Raw genomic sequence first — 19,248 nt, 5'->3', positions numbered from 1 at the left:
AAAATCAGTTGTTTGCCCGTCGGTTTACCAACGCTCAGATATTGAGGTTGGCGTATCCAGTCTCGCCACGGGGAGGCCGGCAAACTTAGAGACCATATCTATTTACATATTTACACAAAACGGGGAGTTTTATTCTGGCAGATCCCCTTGCCTACTGCTAATAAAGTCATCAGGGAGTTTTGGTAAAGCAGTTCCCTTTGCCTACTGCTAATGAAATCATCAGGGAGTTTTGGTAAAGCAGTTCCCTTTGCCTACTGCTAATGAAATCATCAGGGAGTTTTGGTAAAGCAGTTCCCTTTGCCTACTGCTAATGAAATCATCAGGGAGTTTTGGTGAAGCAGTCCCCTTTGCCTACTGCTAATGAAATCATCAGGGAGTTTTGGTAAAGCAGTTCCCTTTGCCTACTGCTAGGTCAAATCACGACGGGGAGTTTTTTTTAAGTGGCAGATCCCCTAGCCTACTGCCGAAGACTTAATCAGTGTTTAGAAGGAGCTCGTCATATACAATATTCTTTGCATAGGCGACTCCTTCTACTATTCTGTCGTCTGGTACAAGAACGACGATGTCGTCTGGACGTCTCACTCTGCTCAACAGGACGTAGAGCTGGCCATGAGTGAAGCAGTCCGTTCTCAGGTCGACTCCGACGTACTCAATTGTCTGGCCTTGGCTCTTGTGACCAGTCATGCAGTACGCCAACATGAGGGGGAACTGACGGCGACAAACCCGGAGCGGCGATCCTTCGGCAAACGCGAACCTGAACGTAATCCGGGGAATTCCGATAGGTTGCGTGTTGCCGATAAGTCTGACGGTGATCAGTCGGCTGCTGATCGCCGTCACAATGACTTTGGTGCCGTTCACGAGTCCATCACCGATATTTAAGTTTCTCATGATTAAGCATACGGAGCCGACCTTGAGACGCAGGACGTGATCTGGCACTCCTTTGCCAGTGGCCTGGTTGAGGAGATTTACGTCCACATCCAGCCCGTCGTCGTCTTCTCTGTCCACGGTGTCCGCGCTTCTCAACTCATGAATGCGCCCGTCCATGAGGTCTAGGATGCGACCGTTGATCTCCTTGACGTTCACATTCAGAGTTGAGAGTATTGCCCGTCTCGCACAAAGATCAGGATCTCGCAGAACACCAGGAGGAAACACATCCGTTATTAAGTCCGCGAGAGAAGTGAGGCATCTCACCCCAGTGAGGGGAATGAGAGACTCTCTCTCGCGGCCTTCTCCAAAAAGTAAAGGATTTATTGTTCCATTGCCTACTCCAAGGAGGAAGTTGGAGTAGTCAATGGAACCACTAGTTCTCTGGGGTGTCGTCAGGGAAAATAGTGTGAACAGTCGCCACAGATGTGACGCCCGAAGTGACACGCACGCGACATCAGCTGGTGTGCGAGCCTTCTCAACGACGGGCGCAATCTGACGGAAGTCCCCGGAGCAGATGAAGATCTTATTCCCGAATGGCACACTACTATTCATGAGATCCCGGAGGGATCTGTCGATCATCTCGAAGATGTAGCGGTGTGCCATCGGGGCCTCATCAAACACAATGAGCTGTGCTGCTCTGATGAGTTCTGCTCGCTGGGACCCGTTGGTGATGTTCCACACAACTGTGCCGTGACCTAGGTCTAGAGGGAGTCGGAACATGCTATGTGCTGTTGTTCCTCCATCCATGTTCCTTGCAGCAATCCCTGAGCTAGCCACGGCGAGTGCAACCTGTCGACAACCACGGACATACGCAAGGATGACACGAATCAGAGAGGTCTTCCCATAACCCCCGGGACCGTCCAGAAATATGATTCTAGAAGTGCGTCGGTCACGGGGGTTGAGAAGCAGAGAGCGAACGTACTCAAACACACGGCGCTGGTCTGGGGAGAGTTTGGGCACCCAGTCCTCAACGATGGTTCGCTGGAGGTTCTCGCCGTAGTTGAGTAGCTCTCTACCTAACTCAGTCGTGTCATCCTCGACGTAGGGGAGTCCATGATCTTTCAAGCACGATCCCTGCTGGCGGAGGCTCCGATCGATGTCTATCAAGGTAAGTTTCACCGCCAGTTCAGGGTCGAGAGGGTTCCTTTCTAAGTGATCCTCGCTAAGGTGGTTCTTGAAAGACTCCCACAGAAGAGCAGCGGGAGCTCCCATGTTGCAGAGGATCACGAAGAAGGAACGGAGCCTAGGTCCAGTCATAAACGTAGATGCCTCGCGCAGCGCGTGATTGTATTCTTCTTCGTCTTCCACCAGGCCGAGATTGCGGGCTACGTCCTGAAACGTCCGGCAACCAGGACCGCCACGAGCCAGAAGATCAACGTAACCACGGCAAGGTGTAGACATAAGTAGAATACGAAGGTAGTATTGTTCTCCTCGGTTGGGAGAGACCCACATCAACCTACATACCTTCTCACCACGCTGGCGAGTCGTTACAAAGTGATGGCCATCGGGGTGTTCGTACAATTCCGCAGTACGTGGGCGCTTAGTGTGCACCATGAACTTCTCGTAAAATGTCTGGTACGTGACATTGTCAAAAGTTTCATGGTGCGGGCGATTGAAGTAGACCATAAGCTTGGAGCTTGCTTGAGTGACTGCATCAGAGAGCTGTCTCGGCCGAAAGACAACACTTTGTTTGCCCTCTAAATGCACGGGAAGACACTCAACGGTGGGCTCGAGCTTTGACACAGGAAAGTCGAGAAGACGCCAGCATGCGTCGCTGGCACCCACCATTCTCTTCGTCACGTAATGCTCGACCTCATCCTCTTGTTTCCCCAGGGGAGTGACGGTTACGTTCTGGAGAGAACCGCCTTTCATGAGGTACTTAAAGAGGTACTTGATTACGCGACGAGTAGAAGCAAGCTCCAAGTTTATGTGCGCCTCGTATTTGAGCAGTAATGCGGAATTGTACGGAACGACCCAGCCATCATGCACTTTGATCTGTCTCCTCCGTGATGTGATAAAGCCTTCGTTTGTGTAGTCTCGTTTGTATTGGACGAACCCCCTCTCGTCCACGTGGGTGGTTTGGCAGGCAGGCTTGGGGTAGAACTTGTTGCAGTGCCCCTTTGCAGAGTCCCAGCACAGGAAGTCGGTGCGGTGGTCAGTACCACATGGACCATGAATCATGTGTTTCAGCACCAACTTCCTGAGTCTTCCAGCGGCTTCCTCCTCCGAAGGGATGTCTGCGCGTATTACGGAGTCAATGTCACGTGCCTGTACCGGTCCATCGCCGTCAATTTTAAACACAATGTGGGCATGAGGAAGGCCCCTCATTTGCATTTCAATGACATAGACGATGTAAACCGGACGGCTAAACATTGCTCCGCTGCGCAGATCTCGGAGGAGTTCGCCAAGTTTAATCTGGAAGATTCTGCAGGCTGTTGAGGGGTCACTGCGCCCGCTGTTGTGAGGGCAGGCCTTCTTGTTTTCCTCCCAAGTAGCACTGAAGGTGAACGTCAGGAAAAACGTAGGTGAACCCAGACGAGACACAAGGCCCATTGCGTTCTCGTAATGTACCTTCATGTATCTGGGTCCACCGGTAAACGAACTTGGGAGGTAAACTTTTCCAGCCTGCACCCCACCCTCACCCAAGACTGTTTCATCGCGGGTGATGTCGCCTAAAACCTGCCCACCAGCTTGCCTACCCCGTTGAGCTTCAAGGAGCTCGTCCAGTGGTCCTATCCTCAAGGAATTTTGAGCAGCAGAACGCGTTTGGGAGAAACGAATAAATCTTAGACGCTCCTCCTCGTACCTCGCGAACATCTCGACCTGCCATGCTTGAGACAGCCTGCCGAAATGCGAGAAACGGGGATCGGAGAGGAGGAGACATCTAGAGTAATTGTATTGTGAAAGTTTCCCCCCGTGGTTGTCTAAGCGCCCAATATGCCACCCTAAATTACCTTGAGGATAGAGCAACGGATATTGGAAAGGCTCCATTAAGGGGCTAAAGAGGTCAACGGAAGACGGACGCCTATCACTCTTCTTCCAGATGGTCAATTTTCTTGGATCAGTTATGGTGTCTTCATTGCTCAATACAGCGTGCACTTCAATGCCTGTTTGCCTATCTCCAAGAACAGGGCCATGGGTAGATCTGCTGGTCACTTCAAATTCCAAATGAGCGTTGACTGAAGGCTCATCACTCAATCTACGGAAATCATTGATGAAAGGATTACAGGAAAGAAGATATGTATTAATTTCATCAATGACTTCTGAGTTCAATGATCTACCCATGGCAATGTTTTTGCGCTCCTCGCCATCATCTATGTACAGGCGGCACCGGTTCACAAACTGGACATCACCTCCCTTGGTCCTAAACTTTTGACCTGGAGCGTCCAGACTGTGAACCTGGTGGTACATCTTACCTTCGATCTTAAAGAAGGCGAGGCCTGAAGGATGACGGTACCCCCCAGTCACCTCGAGAGCGCAGAAGGCAAACAAGTCATTGTAGGCACGGGCTCGTTCGATGAACAGACGGTTAGAATAGAAACTGGCGTCCAGAGGAGGTAAATTATGGACTTTATAAGATCCCTCACCGCAACACCATTTCTTCCTATCCTTCTCTTCATCGAACAGCCTTGCATGACAATGAGGACACTTTGAAATGTTTTCGTCCCATAAACTTATTTTTTTTAGTTTGTAAGAATTAATATAGACTAAATTATCTATTTTCCAATACGCCATTGGGCCATGTTCAACTACACGTCGTGCTAGTATGTTGGAAATGTGCCTTAATTCTGTCAATTTAGGATTTTTTATTCGAAATATTTGTACTTTTTGTAAATTTGTGTCAGGATGTTTTTCTGTATAACGCTGAACAGCACCCCTGTGAACTTCAGGATGCTGCTCAGTGTAGCGCTGAACAGCATCTCGATGGACCTGAGGATGTTGCTCAGTGTAACGCTGGACAGCATCTCGGTGGACCTGAGGGTGCTGCTCAGTGTAACGTTGAACAGCATCCCTGTTGACTTGAGGATTGTTTGAGGAGTACTTTTTCTTTGAATTTTTTATCTGCTCCTCCTTAGTGGTTGAAAGAGTTTTAGGGCGGCCACGTTTCACTTTTTTAGGTCTACCCGGCCCCTTTTTAACTGGAGCACAGACGGACATGGTACTTATTTCTAATGGCGGTAAAGATTCGACAATGCTTAAACAAGTAGAATTAGGATCTTTGATTATTAGCTCAGGAGGAGAGGACACTGATAGCGTAGGGAACATATCCAGTCTACCCGTGCGCAGCATTTCAGCCAAATGGGGGCGCATTGATGGTATATCATAGCGCAGTTTGGCTGGGTCCCGGCCAAGGGCAAGTGAAGTAGCATTAGCAATGGCGAATACGCCGCAGTCAAAACCGTTTTCTTGCCTTTGGACGGGAATAAATGCTGGAACGATGGATAGGTCCGGGAACAGAAGGGAGAGCAGCTTAGTTTGGTCTGCAGTGAGGTGGGCACTGTTCAGACTGTCGTACACATACAAATTACTGCCATCGTGGAAGACCACAATCCAATGACCGATAGAACTGGCGTCGATCTTCCCCGAGAACAGAATTTGTATGTGAGGTGTAGCGACAGCCGAAACACCTTCCATTGCATCAATGGCCAAACAGCTTACAGGATGATACTCAGTGTTTTCATCCAGTATGCTTCCGAACCTATCCATATGGTCAGTACTAAGATAGTCCCCACTCTCAACCTCTCTTACCATTCCCTCGAGGAATGCATTCATTTTAAACGTCAAATAAAAAGGAATAAAAAAATTAAACAATAATTAAAAAGGAATATAAGCTTCAATTAAGAACACAAAAAACACAACGAGAACACAAGGAACAGTCAGAAAAAAGGGCAAAATGTTGCCTAATAGTACAGCGAAGAAGCAGAAATAGTCACTTGGACGTCAACAACAGTGCCCGCCTCTATCTACAATTTAGCTGATTTCAATAAATATTAAAAAGTTAAAAAGGAAGTTATAAGCTTTAACTAAGTAAAAAAATAATAAAAAGATATAAGATAAAAAACAACGAGAACACAAAAGAAAAGTAAGAAAATTGGTCACAATATGGCGTAATAAGAAAGAAAAGAAAGCAAAGAAGTAGAATAGAAGTAGTCACTTGGATGTTAAGAACGATGAACGTGAACTTTTATTTAAACGTAAAATACATATATTTTTTACTGAAACCATTAAGGAAACAACAAAAAAATAAAGCCTAGTAAAAAACCGAAAATATTCAGCCAAGTTAAGAGTACAGCTATTCAAGTAGTCAATGTAGACTGAGTAGGAACGTAAAGTTAAGTTTGGATTTCATAGACATCTAGGGATATCAACTCCTACGTACCGTACAGAAGTCGCTAAGGCCATCAATTCTCTTCACTAGGATCCCTAATGTTGTCCCGACACAAAACTATCACTTCGGAAAGCAGCAACTGAATTTTGCTGTTGACTTTTGGAAACGCGAATGAAGATGGGTGGAAAAATAGCAAAAAATGACAGTTTTTTGCAAATATCTCGTAAACGGTAAGAGATATCGAAAAAATGACGAAATTTTTTCCACCCCTGGACCGACCCCAACCCCTCTGAATTATTTTTCCCTATCTATCGACACCAAAAAAGTTAACCTAGGACTATCTTTACGTTAACCCCCCCTCCCCCACCCTACCTCGCAATGTCCCTATCTACTATATCACAAAATTATTTATTTCTCGGGATTGGGTAAACATATTGAGACACTTCAAACTGTTTATTGGTGTAGAATTTCACGATGCATCTTATGGTGTTATTATTTATTTTCTAAAAATTTGTTTTTTTTTATTAGAAATTTTTGAAAATTTTCAAAAAATACGTTTTTCAACTTCTCGCGCCTCCTGTATATACACTTTAAGAGATAGAGCAAAAGTTTAAATTGCAAACTTGTAGAGAGTTTCAAGGAGAATACTGTAAGTGGGCTCCGTTTTTCGATAGGATGCTTCGTTAAGTCACAATCGAGCGCCTACGAAAGGTCTACACGGGGAGAAAATGCGTCCGCCATTTTGATTTTTTTAAGGGGTTGAAAATGAAAAATTCTCACTTTTCGGGATTTTCCTGGTGGTTACACGTGGAAAGCTATCTGTGTACCAAATTTCAAGTCTCTAACTCATCTGGAAGTAGGTTAGAATTAGTATACGTGAGTGAGTCAGTCAGTCGGTCAGTTACACATCCCCGGGGGGGGGGTTAATATTACCGGGGGTTAATGACACACTTGGGCCTTTTTTAGAGGGTATTGTGTCTGTGAACATAATAAATATTCCTCTGTCCCTATCTACTATTGACGCTTAGCTAACGCTCAGCCAACTCCCGAAGTCACTGAACCTTTTCTGTAGATCACGTGATTTCCTAAATCCCGTTTAAAATTTGTTTTGAGTTACGACCAACCGTTTAGCCGCTATCAAGCCCGGAATGTAAATTTTTAGGCGAAAATGTCCAATATTTTCACTTAATCGCGTTTTGCGGTCAAACTAAGGGAAATATAGTAAAAAGTCACTGGACCTTTTTTGTAGGTCATCTTATTTCCTAAATAAAACGTTAGTCTTATTTTGACCTCCGACCAATGGTTTCGCCGCTATCGACCCCAAAAAACAAAAGTTTCGCGTAAAAGTTACAACAAAATTGTACATAATCACGTTTTTCGGCCAAACCAATCGAGATAGGGCAAAAGATTACTGGACCTTTTCTGTAGATCGCGCAATTTGCTAATTTGATGGGTCAATCAGATTTGAGCTACGACCAACGGTTCGGCCGCTATCGGGCTTGAAACATTATTTTTATCGAAAAAATCTCTGGAATTTCAAATGTTCGAGCGTTTTGTCGCTTAACCATGGAAGATAGAGCAAAAAGTCATTAGACCTTTTTTGTAGTTCACTTCATTCCTGACCATGAATTTTCCGTCAGATCCGAGCTAGCTCCAACGGTTCGCCCGCTATCGGGCTTACAAAAAATGCCTGCAGGGGTGAAGAATGCGCGATTTTTTGGGAATTTTTTTGAGGGGTTGAAAATGAAAAATTCTCACTTTTCGGGATTTTCCTGGTGGTTACACGTGGAAAGCTATCTGTGTACCAAATTTCAAGTCTCTAACTCATCTGGAAGTAGGTTAGAATTAGTATACGTGAGTCAGTCAGTCAGTTACACATGCGGTTGTATATATATTAGACTCGCCTTCGGCTCGCTGGGGGCTACGCCCCCAGGCCCCCATGATGTACGCTTGCAAATTCGGGGATGAGCGGTTAAATTGACGCTTGCAAATTCTATTATAAGAGAGATTTATATAATAGAGCTATATCGACGTAGACGATATAGCTCGTGCAGCCGAACATCGCTCCGCTCCGCAGATCTCGTAGAAGCTCTAGAAGTTTAATCTGGAACACTCTGCAGGCCGTGCTAGGGTCACTGCGTCCACTGCCGTGGGGACACGCTCTCTTGTTCTCTTCCCAAGTAGCGCTATACGTAAACGTAAGAAAGTACGTTGGTGAACCCAGACGTGATACGAGAGCCATCGCGTTTTCGTAGTGTATCTTCATGTACCTGGGCCCACCAGTAAACGTACTTGGGAGGTAAATCTTTCCAGGCTGTGCCCCACCCTCGCCTTGGACTGTTTCATCCCGAGCGATGTCATCTCTAACCTGCCTTCCTGCCGGACCACTGCGTTGAGCGTTAAGAAGCTCGTTCAGTTGTCCTATCCGCATGGCATTTTGGGCTGAGGACTTAGTCTGTGAAAATCTTATAAAACGAAGTCTCTCCTCTTCAAACCTCGCAAACATCTCGACCTGCCACGCTTGAGAAAGACGGCCAAGATAAGAAAAACGAGGATTGGAGAGCAAGAGACAACGTGAATAGTTATACTGAGAAAGCTTTTTCCCGTTATTATCCAGCATGCCGATGTGCCAACCCAAAGTGCCTTGCGGATAGAGAAGTGGGTACTGGAAGGGCTCCATCAGAGGACTAAAGAGGTCGATGGTAGAAGGTCTTCCAGCCCCCACTTTCCAGACGGTGAGCCGACGAGGCTCAATGACTGCGTCATCACAACTAAGCACGGCGTGCACTTCAATACCTCTTTGCCTGTCACCAAGAACATTGCCATGAGTAGCTCGACTTGTCAGCTGGAATTCCAGGTGTGCATTGATCGAGGGCTCATTACTCAATCGCCTAAATTCACGAACATGTGGATTTAATGAATACAAGTGATTGGTAATGGCGTCAGTTATGTCGCCATCAAGCGATCTAGCCATGGCTATGTTCCTGCGTTCTTCACCATCGTCAATATACAGGCGGCACCGGTTTACGAATTGGACGTCCCCACCCGCAGTAACGAACCTTTGGCCGGGGGCGTCCAAGCTGTACACCTGGTGGTACATCCTACCTTCGATTTTGAAGAAGGAGAGGCCACTTGGGTGCCGGTATCCGCCTGAAATTTCTAGGGCACAGAGAGCAAAGAGGTCATTGTAAGCACGCGCTCTGTCGAGAAAGCGGCGGTTAGAATAGAACGGTGCATTTAGAGGCGGCAACTTTGTTACATTGTAGGCCCCTTCGCCGCAACACCATTTCTTTCTATCCTCTTCTTCCTCGAACAGAGGTGCTTGGCAGTGAGGGCAGATAAAGACGTCATCATCCCAGAGACTAGTTCTCTTCAGTCTATAGCTGTTAACGTTATATAACAAAACACCACTCCAATGTGCCATTGGCCCGTGGGCAACGATGAGTCGAGCAAGTGAAATTGGTAAATGACGAAGTTCAGTTAACTTAGGATTAATGCAACGAAATCCTTGAAGTCTTTTGCGACGTGCATCCGCGTTTTGTTTGTCGTAGCTATGAACAGCTTCTCTGTGGACTTCAGGATGCTGTTGACTGTAACGGTGTACAGCTTCTCTGTGGACTTCAGGATGCTGTTGACTGTAACGGTGTACAGCATCTCTGTTTACCTCAGGATGTTGTAGGCTATAACGGCGGACAGCATCTCTGTTGACTTCAGGATGCTGCGCGTCGTATCGGCGAACAGATTCTCTGTTGACTTCAGGATGCTGTTGGCTATAAATACGGACTGCTTTTCTGTGAACTTCAGGGTTTTGTGAAAGATATTTACGATTTGTTTCGCGCCTTATTTTAGGATTCCGCTGAACGTATCTTTTGCTCGCCTCTCTCACTTGCTCGTCTCTCGTTGTTGTGAGTGTTTTAGGGCGTCCACGACGTATTTTCTTCGGTCGTCCAAAGGTTCTACATTTAATCACACTTTTTAATGGGGATGAAATTACTATAGGGATGTTTTTAGCTTTGACATATTCAAAATCATTTTCTTTGTGGCGTTTAGACCGTGTATCAAATGGATGTGGTATAGTTTCAAATGTTTCTGAATTGGTCTGGACTGGTTCACTGTAACTAAGGGCCGGCATACCAAATCTTAATCTAGTTACAGTGAACTGCCTCACTGACCCATCCAGAGCAGCATTTGATAACAATAATGTGGCTAGTGCAGAATAGTTTTCGCACTGGAACAGCCGGGCCAGGTTATTTTTGTCATCAGCCAAATCGTACACTCGGTCCTCATTCACTGGATGAGGATCAAACAAGTACAGCTGTTCCTGGGAGCGCCAAAAAGCAACTGTAACTGTTTGTCCAGTGAAGAGAAACCCAATGTTTTCAAAATCCTCGGCCATCAAAACCTCCAAAACATTGGACAGAGATAAAATACAATTGTCCATATCTCCCGCTGCCAGAGGATACAGAGCGTCGTGCACATAGGAATTTTCTACAACGGATACGGAGTGTTCATGAATGAGAAAATCGGTAGGAAGCTCATCAGGAGACAAATACCGGTTTCCACCCATACGATTCTCATCTCGCAATGTTTTGTAAATACGATCACCAGTGATAAGAATAGTATCGATGGCCGTTGTAGAAAATCCCAAACCAAGCACTTTCCACACAAGGGCACAAGCAGAAATTGCAGTGCACTGAGAGTTTCTGCTCGTCGGAAACAACTGCTCGTTCCCTTGATGAAAAGAGCCCTTGGCAACGCAATAAAACGACATAGTCTGGAACGTGGACAAATGTATGATCACAAGAGTTAGAAGAAAAATTACTTACTCTGTACCGTGAAAAAATCAATGATTACAATAGTTACAAGAAACAATTAACTTGGAAGACTAATCAAGTACTGTCCCAATAACTCAAAGCCTTCACAATGTATGTATTCGAAAATTTCTCCGTCCCTATCTACCAATTTACGAATAGACCAGCCTTTGTTTCACACGGCCTAAGGTACTCTGTTACGTACCGTACAGAGCTAGGCGGACCCTGCATTTCAAGAGTATAGTAAATAGGGATAGACTCAGTTTTACAACGTGAACCAAACTTTTAACTTTGATGAGGTATTGTCGCTTAACCGTTGAAGATATGATAAAAAGTGACTGGACATTTCTTGTAGGAAATATAATTTGTTTTGGGTGTTCTGCCCTCAGAATTTTGATATAACCTCTTGTTCGGCCGCTATTTACTTTTTACTAAAAGTGTGCACGGTGAAAACAGCAATCCGTCCCTATCTATTAATTTTATATTATTCTGATTTCTAGGTTAACCGTTAGAGATACGGGAAACGTGCAAAGGACCTTTTTTGTAGATCGCCTCATTTTCTAACAGACAAAGGAAACACATTTCAGCTATTGATGACCGTTCGGTCGCGATCGGGTTAGGAGTAAAATATTGTTGAAAAATCGAAGAAAAAAAAATTTCTAACGCGTTTTGCAGACAAACCGATGGAGATAGGGCATAAGCTCACTGGATCTTTTTTATAGATTGAATTACTTTGTAATAACAACCGATTTTTAATTTATTCTAACATTAAACGTTTAGCCGCTATCGATCCCGAAAGGTATATTTTTAGGAGAACATTAAAAAAACTTTTACTTAATCGCGTTTGTCGGCCAAACCGATGGAGATGGAGTAAAATGTAACTGGAACCTTTTTTGTAGATCCTATCAATAGCTAGTTACAAAAAATTGTACATTTAAGCTAGGGCCAACGGTTCGGCCAATATCGAGCCCGGAAGGTAAGTCTTTAAGTGAAGTTTTCAACATAACCACGTTTTTACGGCTAAACCATGGAAGATAGAGTAAAACGTCACTGGACCTTTTTTGTAGATCGCCTTATTTTGTACTGAAATCAAATTTTTAATCTCGCCTAGAAGTAAGATTTTGTCTGAAATAGAGCCCAGAAAACAAAATCTCACGTAAAACTCAAAAAATTAAAGTTTAAATCCCGTAATGCGGCCAAACCGTTGAAGATAGGGCAAAATGTTACTGAACTTTTTTTGTAGATCACGTGATTTCCTAAATCTAAATAAAAATTTGTTTTGAGCTAAGACCAACCGTTTAGCCGCTATCAAGCCCGGAATGTAAATTTGTAGGCAAAAATTTCCAAATATTTTCACTTAATCGCGTTTTGCGGTCAAACTAATGGAGATATAGTAAAAAGACACTGAACCTTTTTTGTAGATCATATTATTTTCTAAATCTAACCTTTGTTTTATTTTGACCTCCGACCAATGGTTTCGCCACTATCGACCGCATAAACAAAATTTTCACGTAAAAGTTACAAAGAAATTGCACATAATCACGTTTTTCGGCCAAACCAATGGAGATAGGGCAAAAAGTCACTGGACCTTTTCTGTAGATGGCACAATTTGCTAATTTGATGGGTCAATCAGATTTGAGCTACGACCAACGGTTCTGACGCTATCGGGTTCGAAACATTATTGTAAGCGAAAAAATCTCTGGAATGTAAAATATTCTCGCGTTTTGTCGCTTAACCACAAGAGATAGGAAAAAAAGTCACTAGACCTTTTTTGTAGTTCACTTCATTCCTGACCATGAATTTTTCGTCAGATCCGAGATAGCTCAAACGGTTCGCCCGCTATCGGGCTTACAAGAAATGCCTGCAAGGGTGAAAAATGTGCAAATTTTCTCGAATTTTTTTGAGGGGTTTAAAAGTAAAAATGTACGGTTTTCAGACTTTTCCCGGTGGTTTCACGGTAATAGGTACCTGCGTGCAAAATTTCAAGTTTCTAGCACTTCTAGAACTATGTTAGAATTAGTATGATCTGTCAGTGAGTGAGTGAGTCAGTCAGTTTCACATGCGGCTGTATAGTATATTAGATTAAGTAAGGCCAATGACCTAAAGCCTGTGTTTTTTTCTCTAAATTTGAGGTGTAAGTGTACTTTTTAATTGTTTTATTTTTTTATGTTCAAATAAAATAAAATGCTAGACTGTCGTAATGATAAAAAATCACCTATAGCAAACATAATTTCATACACTGCAAATTCAAATGTCGTGTTGCAATATATAAGCAGATATATAACACAACATAACACTTTAGGATCGGCCTTGCTTTTATTATTTTTGGTGAAGGCCATATAATATAAATTCTTTTACAACAAAATTAAGGTATTTTTACTTTCCATACCCTTTTTCACTCAACAACAGACGAAACGGATACTAACCATATATGGTAGTTATATTAAGAAATAAAGTGATACCAGAGGTATTCTAACGCTGCGGAATGAGAAATGGTGTTGCAGGGGAGGTTTGTAGTGTTGGGGAGGGGGGAGGAACGGTTGCCATGCCTACCTGTGTACTGTCGCCCAGCGATAATTGACTCTGTTACAAGTAGTTACTGTATACTGTAATCCTGTAATCTTGTGACAATTAAATTTACATTATAATGATCCCATGGATATTTAATTATGTTGAAATAATTTAGCCGCTGGTTACAAAAAACCCTTTTATTTCATTCAATAACATTAAAAGATGCAAATTATCCATGGTTACATACAGATATTAAATTTTTGAATATGCTAGTTAAACTTAAAAAACAATATTTTAAATGTTTATAATTTTCAACCTGGTAACCGGTTTTATATTTAACAAATTAAAAAGTCACATTGATACGCTATTAAGGCATATTTGAAAGGATATACTGTATATATATATATATATATTTATTTATTTATATATACCTTACTTTTTACGATTCAATTATTTTGTATTTGGCCATATCTGTCATGCACATATGCGTTTAAATAACCAATGATCGGAAGACCAAATACCTGTCAAACGACTTTTATTTACATTAATTAAATTTGTATAAATGGCAATAGCCGAATTTAATTTTTTTTCAATAAACATTTTCAATAAACAAGATATATCTTGTTATATATTATATTATATATCTTGGCATTTTTTTAAGTTTTCAACTATTGCTATTGAGCTGTTAAAAGACTAAATGTAAATCTTCTACGACTGCCACTACTACTACTACTACTACTACTACTACTACTACTATATAACAGAGTAAATATTTAAACAGCTGGATTGCAAGTAAGTGTGTAGTAGGAAATTTAAACTATACTTCAGCTTGTGCATGTAGATTGCAGCATCAACCTGGCAACAAGGATGTCAACCAAAAATACAAATACTATTTTCATACGAGTACTAGTGAAAAACATTTGTAAATGTATACATTGAAGTAGAATTTCCCTCCATTACTTTAATATCGTTAATAAAGAAAATAAAAACAAAATTGAAGAATATTTATTAGACTATATTATGTTTGTTTTACCGAAGTTTAACTTTAACCTTTTTCCAAAACTGATTACTGTAATTGGGACACTAGAGATATATTAAATAAAATACCAAAATACAGAAATTATTTTACCAGACTCAGTATTGGTACAAGTATAACATTTGGAAAGATTACTAGAATTTAACACTCTGTCAGTTTTATTTTTGCTATATAAATGTTTTATAAGACTTTAGGTTTAGTTTGGAACATTCAACAATTTTTTGTTGTTATATATAATTTCTGTTCCTAAATATAAAGATACTTCTTTTTTACTTACATAAAAATACATAATAATATCATAAATAGTATTTAATGAACATAGATTATAATATTTTTATTTAACAGATTATATAAATAAAGATTAGATTTAGTCAATAATAAATAAATAAGCATATAAATATCTATTATTAAACGATTCCCATTTTTACATACCTTAATCTCTTTGTGTTATGTATTAACTTAACTCCTCTAGCCGAGTAGTAAACATATGAAGGGCTAACGGAAAGAACAGGCTAAGTCCATTTTGAGTAATTTCTACAGGAGAGCGTTTTTTAATGTTTAAATTGTTAAATAAAACCGTACCAATGGGTAATAACTCAAGAATATATAATTAATTATGCCTAGTAAATGTTGTTTTTACATTGCTTTAAATTTAAAAAAGCGTCATTATTGTTTTGTTTTATTCCCAAAAACTAGTACTTAAAAGTCATTAAGAATAATACAAAACAGAACGGCAAAAAACAAGTTTCGTACATGGATCTTACCCAGTTTTTTTACCCAAACATGGTAAAATAATAAGCCACATATAATAGTAATGTAAGTTTTTATTCAATGAAATAAAGATACAAGGTAAAACTCTACTTAGGCAATCTTAGTTTGATGTCCAGATTATTCATGAGGCAAACTTCATAGTATCTTGAGCTTGTGGGCCACAGAATTTTTTCAAGGCTTGCAATCTTGGTACCTGGGCAATGGAAATCGGTAGAAGAAAAAAACCTAGGAATAAACAAAAAAACATGTATTTTATGTCATTAACACTAAAACTATAAGTTATAACTGAATAAGGAGGTTACGTCAGTGTAGATTAGGTAGCTACACCACCAAGTGCTAAATGGAGTATTACTTTAAATTGACATTCAATGTATTGAAAGTGATAATAAACTAAGTTATACAACCTTTTATTACTAGTTTAACATTGTGTCTAGTGGAAATAATATTGTTACCTTCATATGAAAAGTTTGGTAGGTTGAATTCTCCCTCATTTTTTTCATGTGGTGGCAGTTCCTTTGTGGTATTGGATGCAAGTCAAATGCACCATTAAGACCTTGTTCTGAACTTAACTTGCCTTCTTGAGATTTATTTCAATACAACTTTCTCTGACAGGGCGGGTAGCAAAGGGACACTTTATCTGTGTAAAAACGGTGCTAAGTGTGCAGTCCATTGACGAAAAGTATCATCGTGGCTTCGTGCACGATAAAGGGTGAACGGATTTAGTCCGTGCTGTTTCACAATACTCTTCGATCCAGTCATGTGGAAGCTCAGTACGAGTTTTTTTGGTTGATTAACCTAAGTTTTTGTCAGGTCTCAAGGTTAACTATGTCCTCTCAATGGAAAAACTTGCTTTTATTAAGTCAAAAGCGTCGCTCAGTATGAACTAAATGTGGAAAAAAGTACCAATGGTATAATTTTTGTTTATGTCCTGAACAGCCATCAAGAAACACTTCCCAGTTTCCTTACTTCTTTCGTCCAATTCATCGTTAAACAAATTTGTGAAGCATTGAACATTATCGTCATCGCTTCATTTTTTTCCTGAAAGCATTCTGGTAGGTAGATGAAAAAGCGCTTTTTCTACTTGCTAATATATGGAATCTTTGAAGTGTAAACAGACTATTTGGCTTTTTTAGTACACATCGTTAGTTAGGGATGTTGGGCATAGACAGCGTTTTTGCCAAAATCAAATAGCAATAGCTTCATAATCTGCATGAGTCTACTCAAACTCTTTAGCATCTTTATTCTTGTTATAGAATGCGCCTTGCTTTTCTTTATGGACTTGTTTTCAACATGTAAAACGTTCGATTTCTTTATTATTTTTTGTTCAAACAATTTTTTGTCAGTTATGTGTTTGTCTTTTTTCATTTTATAATACCTTAACTTTGGCTGAATTTACCATAGCTTCACATTGCTTTGTACTCACCCTCCTGCTTGACGGACTCCCTCTCCGCGTTTCTCCTGACTTGCTCTCTCTCGACTTCTACTCCTGGCGCACCCCGTCCCGCTTGAAGCCTTGTCTGGACCCTGGCATTTGCTTCACCACACCTTTTCCTGACGTGACTCTGTTCCATTAATTTCTTTGGATTTCACCGCAGGCTCACCTTTCTACTCGGCCTGTATGCCCGTACGTCTCCACTCCCACTGTTGCTCTGACCCCTGTGGTCACCACACACATCTCCCTCGTCTTCCTGAAATCTTTTGGCCTCCCAGGCCCCCGCGCACCAACTGATCTCTTCCCCTTGCGCCTGATCCCGACCTCTTCCCCTGCTCTGCAACCTCCTATGTCCTCCCTTTTGATCCCTCTGACGTTCCTGAAAATTCATCACAAGTACTGCCATCGTGGTCTGTGCGTGGATTATCCGAAGACTATGTTGGAATTTCACTTGAAAGATTTCTCTGTAACACTGGTAAGAAAACTTTAAAACTGATGGGTATGCTTCTTTAAATAAATTATACATCTTTGTTGTATTCAGCTCTCAGAAAGATAAGTTCTTTGCGTCATTTAATCCATAGTGACTTTGCCTCGTCTGGGAAAAGATGCAATGTGGGCCTTGATGGAATTTCTAGTTTAAGGTCTGAAAGCTCCAAGGCCATATTATCGTGTTTACCCCGTTTTATCTAATGGGATTGACCACTTGACTCAAACTAGGACAAACTAAAATACTCAATCTTTGCCTTTAGTTATGCCATGAAAAGCAATGAAAGCTTTGCGACAAAATTACCAGTATCTCAACAGTTTCCATTAATATTCACCCTTACTCTATATTTGTAGGAGGCATTGTTTTGGTCGGCCTTTTCTGCATTTCTAGGCCGGTCTACGTTGAATGGGCAAGACTGAAATTAGGCCACACATGTATAACTATTTTGATGTCAACAGAGTTTTAGTAAGTTAAATTCCTTTAAAAAAATATTTCTTGTCGCCTCTGGACTTTCTCAAAGCACTTCAAGGTACATTGGCAATCTTCACCCAATAGTATGTGAAGATAGGTTAGTTTTCTTTTATTACCTCTTGAACATCACTCACCATACCTTTTCATTTTCTTCGAAGTTTCAAGCTTCATTGGAGAAACCATCAGAGGGAATGTCCTCCTCTCCCATAGTTATAATAAAATAGCACGTAAATATTAATGATAATTAGATACTAAACTCACTAAGCATTGAAATCCACCACTCTATAAAAACACCATTATTTCACCATTAATTCAGTTATTCAAGTGTAAAGAAGTAGGTGGTGCGCGCGCGTAGTGGCAGGGACACAAGACTATGGACTGAGCCTGTTCTTTCCAATACTGGATGGAATGAGATTATCTTTCCTTTGGTGTTTTTTTTTAATTGTTTTTTTTCTTGTTTTTATCAGGGACTTGAGCTTGATTATTTCCCAATCTAGGCCATGCTACATATTGCCGCAACAGGATAGGAGTACCAACATATAAGCCAAAAAAAATCAAATGAGTAAAATTGATTAGCATGTTCTTTCCGTTAGCCTTCATATGTTATAGTTTTATTAAATTAACTGGAGTTTGTAATCCATTAAACTATGTAAGTTAAATTAAATAAAAATACGAAAATATCGTTTCAATAGATCTGCTACAGTTGGAGTTAGTTATCAGTACAACAAACTGGAACGCAACTACATTTACTTGTAGGATAGATTACGTAGAAGGTAGCGAACAATAACGTACGTGTTCAGACCTGCAATATCCTCTCAGCCCATTACTTGACTGGAATCTGTAATGTTAACTCTAGTCTATATAATAATACTTGTTTAATCTATCAAAAATAATTCCTATGACAGGATTTTACTATACCGTAATCTATTTTGTACATTGCAGACATTTATTAAATAATAATTTAAGAAATAATGTCATTTTTTATATTATAGTTTAGCTTTTTAGTTCACCTAAAACGTGACTGAAAGAAATAAAACCTCTAAAAGTATTAATTTAAATTCATAATTCTATTTGCTGTAATAACATTTTAATTAAAGTTACTTGTTTAATCTTTATTGACATCACATAGTTTAACACATTAATAGGATAGGGTCATTAGCTATATTTGTGTTAAAAAACGATCGCTGTTTCGAGGAATGAAATCCATCCTCTTCTTCAGTTGTTAAACAAAACCTTTAGACATAAGGTATGAACATTTAAGATATTCTTATACACTCAATGACTTTAAAATCTAGAAAAAAAACGTAAGTCCGAAGGTCTGCCCTTACCCCCTCCCCTTACGACCATTACTTTCCTGTTTTCATTGTTTCAGATGATGCACTAAGATTACAGAAGTAATTCATACCCCATTAGGTATAACTTGCTAAATTTAAGTTTAAAACGGTTTATATTACATTAATATTTTGATTTCAC

At 40.9% G+C, this 19,248-nt stretch overlaps 1 protein-coding gene across 1 annotated transcript; it reads right to left on the bottom strand.

Moving 5' to 3' along the window:
• Positions 1-471: 471 nt before the first annotated feature.
• LOC124358440 lies at positions 472-16,956 on the bottom strand. Its single transcript, XM_046810737.1, has 6 exons — positions 16,809-16,956; positions 10,429-10,546; positions 9,516-10,026; positions 4,753-5,682; positions 3,286-4,575; positions 472-3,195 (listed from the first exon to the last, which is right to left on the bottom strand). The coding sequence occupies exons 1-6, from the start codon at positions 16,954-16,956 to the stop codon at positions 472-474; spliced, it is 5,721 nt and encodes a 1,906-aa protein (XP_046666693.1).
• Positions 16,957-19,248: the final 2,292 nt, after the last annotated feature.

This window comes from Homalodisca vitripennis, chromosome 3, assembly GCF_021130785.1.
Source record: "Homalodisca vitripennis isolate AUS2020 chromosome 3, UT_GWSS_2.1, whole genome shotgun sequence".
NCBI classification, from domain to species: domain Eukaryota; kingdom Metazoa; phylum Arthropoda; class Insecta; order Hemiptera; family Cicadellidae; genus Homalodisca; species Homalodisca vitripennis.
This window is presented reverse-complemented; position numbering and strand designations above follow the sequence as displayed.

Bases quoted from the DNA above. Each gene is read 5' to 3' on its own strand.
- LOC124358440 (XM_046810737.1), bottom strand. From the start codon at position 16,956: ATGGAACAGAGTCACGTCAGGAAAAGGTGTGGTGAAGCAAATGCCAGG. The intron at 10,547-16,808 runs GTGAGTACAAAG...ATCCTCATCCAG, and splicing joins GGAGTCCGTCAAGCAGGAGG to TGAATGAGGACCGAGTGTAC. The intron at 10,027-10,428 runs GTCAGTGAGGCA...CCGTATTTATAG, and splicing joins TCAAATGCTGCTCTGGATGG to CCAACAGCATCCTGAAGTCA.